This window comes from Epinephelus moara, chromosome 9 (assembly GCF_006386435.1).
Source record: "Epinephelus moara isolate mb chromosome 9, YSFRI_EMoa_1.0, whole genome shotgun sequence".
Lineage (NCBI taxonomy): Eukaryota > Metazoa > Chordata > Actinopteri > Perciformes > Serranidae > Epinephelus > Epinephelus moara.
The window spans coordinates 17,530,271-17,535,884 of record NC_065514.1 but is presented as its reverse complement, the minus strand read 5'-3'; the positions used below and the strand labels follow the sequence as shown (position 1 = coordinate 17,535,884).

Here is a 5,614-nt window from a genome sequence, read left to right as displayed (position 1 = left end):
TGAGTCATTAGTTTAAGGTCCACACAGCTTAATATATTTAGCCTCATACTTGCATTTGGCCATGTCTTGAGGGTGTTGCTGTCTCTGTCAAGTAGCTGTCCATTAGTCGCTTACTCCACAGCAGGAAACAATACTTCAAAATAAAAGCTCTGTGCAGGAAATTCACTGCACTCCAAAATGAAGTGTGTTTTTTACAAACTTGACACATTGGTGAGTCACTTCCAATCCATTCAGTATGGATTCGTGACCCACTTTTGGATGTAACCTATCAGTTGGGAACTGCTGGTATAGAATATAGGATATAGGATAGCTGCTGCTTTGGCTACAGTTAATGGGGATCATAATAAATTAAATTAAGCAATCACATAGGCTATGTTTTGTAATGTTTAGACACATACATACCTTACAGGGTACAAACAGAGCACTCAAAGACTATAAAGACTCTTCAAGCACTCGAAGAAAAATGAACTTATGTTGTAAATCAACATTTTAATTGTACATTATTCTAGCTGCACAAAGCCTAAAATCTCTAATTAAAATCAACTGTGCAAATTCTTTGGCTTTAGAAAATACTTGTCATCTTGTGATATGGCTTCTGTGACATGAACTGACTTATTTTGGTGGAGAGAAAGTGACAGAGAGCAAACAGGGACAGAGACAGGTAAAGACCAAAGTGGACAGACTGCAACAGTTACAGACTGAGAGTGGCAGGCTGCTTTCAGAGAATATGCTGGAAGGTTGAGACACTGAGATCCAGATTTGCTGGTCTGACTGGAAAGGCCGGAGGGGGTGTAGGCAGCTGCCTCTTGGAGCATGACAGGTGTGGTGAGAGACGAACAAAAAACAGAAACAGGCACAGAGGAGAGAGGAGACAGGGAGAGGTGAAAGACTGGAATAATAATAAAAAATCAACAGGTGCAGCGAGGATAAAGTGGTGTTCCTGCATCCAGTGCTGACTGTGAGTATAGCACAATTTTTTTATACCAGTTTCATCAACACTGTGGAAGAGAGATATGTGTGAGATTGTGAAGAAAAGAATGAGGTTGCAAAACAGTCATGATTACACAAGAATGTAAAGTTCACAGTAACTTTTTTCTGACTTTGGCTTGATGGCGACTGAAATTAACCATTTTGTGGATCCAACAGAGACGGGCGGACATCACGAGACAGAGAGGAAAAGACAGAAAGAGAAAGAAAAATGGCCGAGGCCCCGAAGATTGAACTCTTCATTAAGGTGAGACCAACAATAATTTTGATGTGCTGTGTTTAAAAAAATCTGCTAAGACACCACAGATGTGGATAACACAATATAAATGCAGTATCTATATGTTATTATATGTATTTGGTGCTTCAGTATAGTGCTTCAGTATAGTTTATGTACTTCACGAAGTGATTTTCTTGAGCTCAAAATGTCTGGGACGTTCAAACATGCTGCTTGAGCTTGAGCAAATATGTTTGTTACAAAATGTCAGTACCCAAACACTCTAAAATTATCATTTTGTATGTTGCAATAAATTTCAGGGCAATGCTAAACTGAAAATGTACAGTTCTATTGTCTTTTTTGTGCTGTACTGCACTGATGAAGAATCCTTAATCTCATTATATGTGTCACTTGTTATTTATGGACAGTGTCAGTGTGAGAACTCGTGAGCAGGTGAAACTGAAAAGAGGCCTGTCCAGTTTGGAAACCTGTGTCCTGCCCTCTCAAAAATGCAATTGCCTCCACCTTGCATGCCTGTGACACAATTTAAGACTGTGGTGGAAAATGTATGATACAGCAGAGACACCACACACTATCTAAATACTAGGTTGTTCAATCTGTGTGTAAAGATGCCTCAACTCACTATTTGAAATTCCTCAGTGGAGGGTTTGGAGTATCAGAGCAGAGCAGGCTCGACGAGAATGCCTGTGCAGGTATTCATGGTTTGGTTGAGAGCACGAAACCAACTTCCCGTTTCAAAACATGTTTATTGTTTTAATGTCACAAGCAGTGAGAAGAGAAGTTTATGTGTTCATAATGTCATGTCTATTTGTCTGTCAGGCCAGTGACGATGGGGAGAGTGTGGGGAACTGTCCTTTCTGTCAGAGACTCTTCATGATTCTTTGGCTAAAAGGGGCCAACTTTACCCTCACGACTGTGGACATGAAGAGGTGACAACACATCTTTTTTATTTTTCCATTAAGTTATTTGTATTGACTTTGAAACTGATAGGGGTATGACACATTAAAGGGACAGTACACCCCGCAAAACAAAAATCCATATTTTCCCTCTTACCCATAGAGCTATTTATAAGTCTAGATTGTTTTGGTGTGAGTTGCTGAGTGTTGGAGATATCAGCCACAGAGATAACTGCTTTTTCTCCAATATAATGGAACTAGATGGCGCTCGGTTTGAGATGCTCAAAGTGCCAAAAAAATACATTTGAAAAACTCAGCAGCAATGTCTCTTTCCAGAAATCATGATTCAGTTGCTTAAGATAATCCACAGACCTTGTTGTGAGCAGTTTCATAAAGGAACTATTTTCTTTTTACCAAACTACACCTGCCAGCTAATCACCACGCAGAGGGAAGCATGCATTTCCTGCTAGCTCACCTAGCACCACTAAGCTAGCTAATGTTACATCTCAGGAGGATGCCCGAGCCTCTCATCCATGAGTAGTTACACCATTACCTCTGCGCGATGATGTGGTTGGTGGATGTATATTGATTGAAAAAAAAAAAAAAGCTCCTACAGGAAACTGCTCTCAACATGGTCTCCGGATTATCTTGAGTAACCAGGTCGTGGTTTCTGGAAAGAGACATTACTGTTGAGTTTTTCAAATGCTATTTTTTTGGCGCTTTGAGCACCACAGTCCCGAGCGCCATCTAGTTTTTTTATATTCGAGAAAAGGCAGACATCTCTACGGCTGATAGGTCCAGCATTCAACAACTCACGTAATAACAATCTAGACTGATTAACAGCACTACACACCTATTGTATTTCAATTTGACTCCAAAGAAAAGGTTGATGTGAGGCATAAAACTCACAAGACAATGCTTGTAGACCATGGAGTGTTATGGTCTGAGTGTCATCAGATTTCAGACAGGTTGTGGGGGGCTGCAACAAAATGCAAACAAACACTGGGTGAAAATGGTGCAATAACAATGCACATGGACAGACAAACACATTCACACTTACTGTATACTGTGTTATTTATAGTTCAGGAGGAAATGAGTGTACCTGGAGAACACCCACACACACACTGAATAATAATCATAACAATCCAGAGAGATTAGAATTTTAAACACAGTAGTACAAATAGTATTGATAAAGCAGCGGTGCTCCCCAGAGATATTTCTTAGTGGTGGCCAAATGAGGCCACTGAAAATCTTGGGATGGCATAATAAAACTAAAAACCAAAGCTTAATTTCAGGAATTTGCTTACTGATGTGCTGTTGAAGTAAGTGAAAACTATGTGAGAGTTATAGGGACCCCCTTAAAAATGGTACCAATGGATGCCTTAAGTTGTCTAGTCTCACATAATACTGCTTCCTTCATTCCACTCCTACCTTTACCTGGGGGATGGTAGCAGCAGTTGTATCAGGGGGGGCCATAGCACCCCCTGGTCCCCCTTAGGGGCACTGCTGCAAGAAAGTTAGAATAACATAATCAAGATTTTCTCAGACAGTAAAGATTTAACTCAAAGATGCCCAGTCTGCTGGTGTCCTTAGATGGTCAGGGAGGGTACAGATACATTTATCAAAGCATGTATCTGAAGTAAATCGGACGAAACCAAGGAAAGCCATCTCATTATTTCTGCCTTCATCATTTGTATTTGTTTAGTTCAACATTTGCCATTAAGATAAACCTTGTTTGTTGTTTGCTGTTGTGTTGCAGGGCACCTGATCAGCTGAAGGCTCTGGCTCCAGGCTCTCAGCCTCCCTTCCTCATCTATAACGGTGAGGTCAAGACGGACACTAACAAGATCGAGGAGTTCCTGGAGGAGACCTTAGCCCCGCCACAGTGAGTAGACTGCATCTTGATTGTTAAACATATTTGTTGTTGCCTGCTCCATTTCCAGTCAACTCGAACTCGGTGGAGCTGGCGGATTCCAAGGTCTGGACCCGGGCAGTGTTTGTTGATTATCAGTCATTATCCCACCAGCATTCACAACATTATCACTGTACCCATGGCAGGTATCCAAAATTGTGCTGTCGATACAAAGAGTCCAATGGTGCCGGAGAAGACATCTTCCAAAAGTTCTCAGCATATGTAAAGAATCCCAGACCTGAATTCAATGAAAGTAAGGGGGCGTTATCTCAGGAAAGCATTTACACTCATTTTGGAGACTGTGACCTGAGGAATAATAAAAGTCTGTTATACCGTTCTGTCATTTAGTGCAGGAGAAGAAGTTTCTTTCATCTCTGGTGAAGCTGAACTGGTACCTGGAGACGCCTCTCCCTCATGAGCTGGACCAGAAGCCCAATGCCACTGTGTCTTCACGCCTCTACCTGGATGGTGACTCCCTCACCTTGGCAGACTGCAACTTGCTTCCCAAACTCAACATTGTCAAGGTCAGCAGAGTTCAGCAGCATAAAAACTCTACTCAGAGATCTGTTCATTTTTATCTCAGTGGCAAAGAGGAGTTAAAAGTGGTAATGAGCCATACCTGGACCTTTTTTTGTTGTTGCAAATTATACAATCTTAAAACCCCTCTTCCCTCAGGTGGTGTGTAAGAAGTACCGTGACTTTGACATCCCCACAGAGCTGAAAGGTCTGACGCGTTACCTGGACAATGCCTACAAACAAGATGAGTTTCGTTACACGTGCCCAAATGACTCAGAGATCCTTATTGCCTACCATGCTGTGGCAAAGTACCTAAATAAAATAAAACAATAAGAGTGTAAGTGGGAACAAAGAAGAATAGAGTGAGAAATGTGGAGAAAGAACAGAGAATAGGTGACAAAATGCCTAAAAACTGTACATGATTTATATTTTATTAGGGCCAAAATAAGAGGCTGGATGATAAAAAAAATTGTTTGCAGTGGCATGATCAATAATTAGCTTTCTATAAAGAAGTATTCTTGTTTTCATCAGTTGGGTTTGAATACATCAATTGGGTTAAACTACTTCTAAGTCGCTTGAAATGTGTATTTAGATGCACTGTACGTATTGTTGCATGCGCTGATTGTACTGACGTGGATTTCTTTTTTAGCCCCAGTAAGAATGAGAAAGCACTGTAAATCCCAGATAATATTTATGTTATATCTCACTTTGCATGCATTTGTTGTGTCTAAGCATTTATGCTGTTGATTGCTATATATTAATAAGTACATCTTGACGTGAAATCAGATGCAACTTTAAATCAGATGTTATATATTCAGAAAATTAGTGTAAACGTAAAAAAGAAATGGCCTTGGCTATAGATAAGACAAACTGTAAAGCTACTCTGTGCTTTTAAAGTGTATGGACATCCCTAATGATTATTCATAGTCCATCCTCTTCATTTTTTTGTTTGTTTGTTTGTGTCTCTGTGTGTAAATGACTGCATGTAGTGACTCAGTTATGTTTAACTTTGACATAGACAAAGACTAATATTTTGATGTGGTAACTATTAAAGACTACGTGAACAAG

The 5,614-nt window shown here is 40.3% G+C and overlaps 1 protein-coding gene across 1 annotated transcript; it reads left to right on the top strand.

Annotated features, from left to right (window-relative positions):
* Nucleotides 1-656: 656 nt before the first annotated feature.
* On the top strand, nucleotides 657-5,614 carry clic3 (chloride intracellular channel 3). Its single transcript, XM_050053665.1, has 7 exons — nucleotides 657-958; nucleotides 1,147-1,234; nucleotides 2,042-2,151; nucleotides 3,878-4,003; nucleotides 4,177-4,283; nucleotides 4,379-4,554; nucleotides 4,706-5,614. Exons 2-7 carry the CDS (start codon nucleotides 1,199-1,201, stop codon nucleotides 4,877-4,879), a joined length of 729 nt encoding a protein of 242 aa, XP_049909622.1. The 5' UTR covers nucleotides 657-958; nucleotides 1,147-1,198; the 3' UTR covers nucleotides 4,880-5,614.

Bases quoted from the DNA above. Each gene is read 5' to 3' on its own strand.
- clic3 (XM_050053665.1), top strand. From the start codon at position 1,199: ATGGCCGAGGCCCCGAAGATTGAACTCTTCATTAAG. The intron at 1,235-2,041 runs GTGAGACCAACA...TTTGTCTGTCAG, and splicing joins AGATTGAACTCTTCATTAAG to GCCAGTGACGATGGGGAGAG. The intron at 2,152-3,877 runs GTGACAACACAT...GTTGTGTTGCAG, and splicing joins ACGACTGTGGACATGAAGAG to GGCACCTGATCAGCTGAAGG.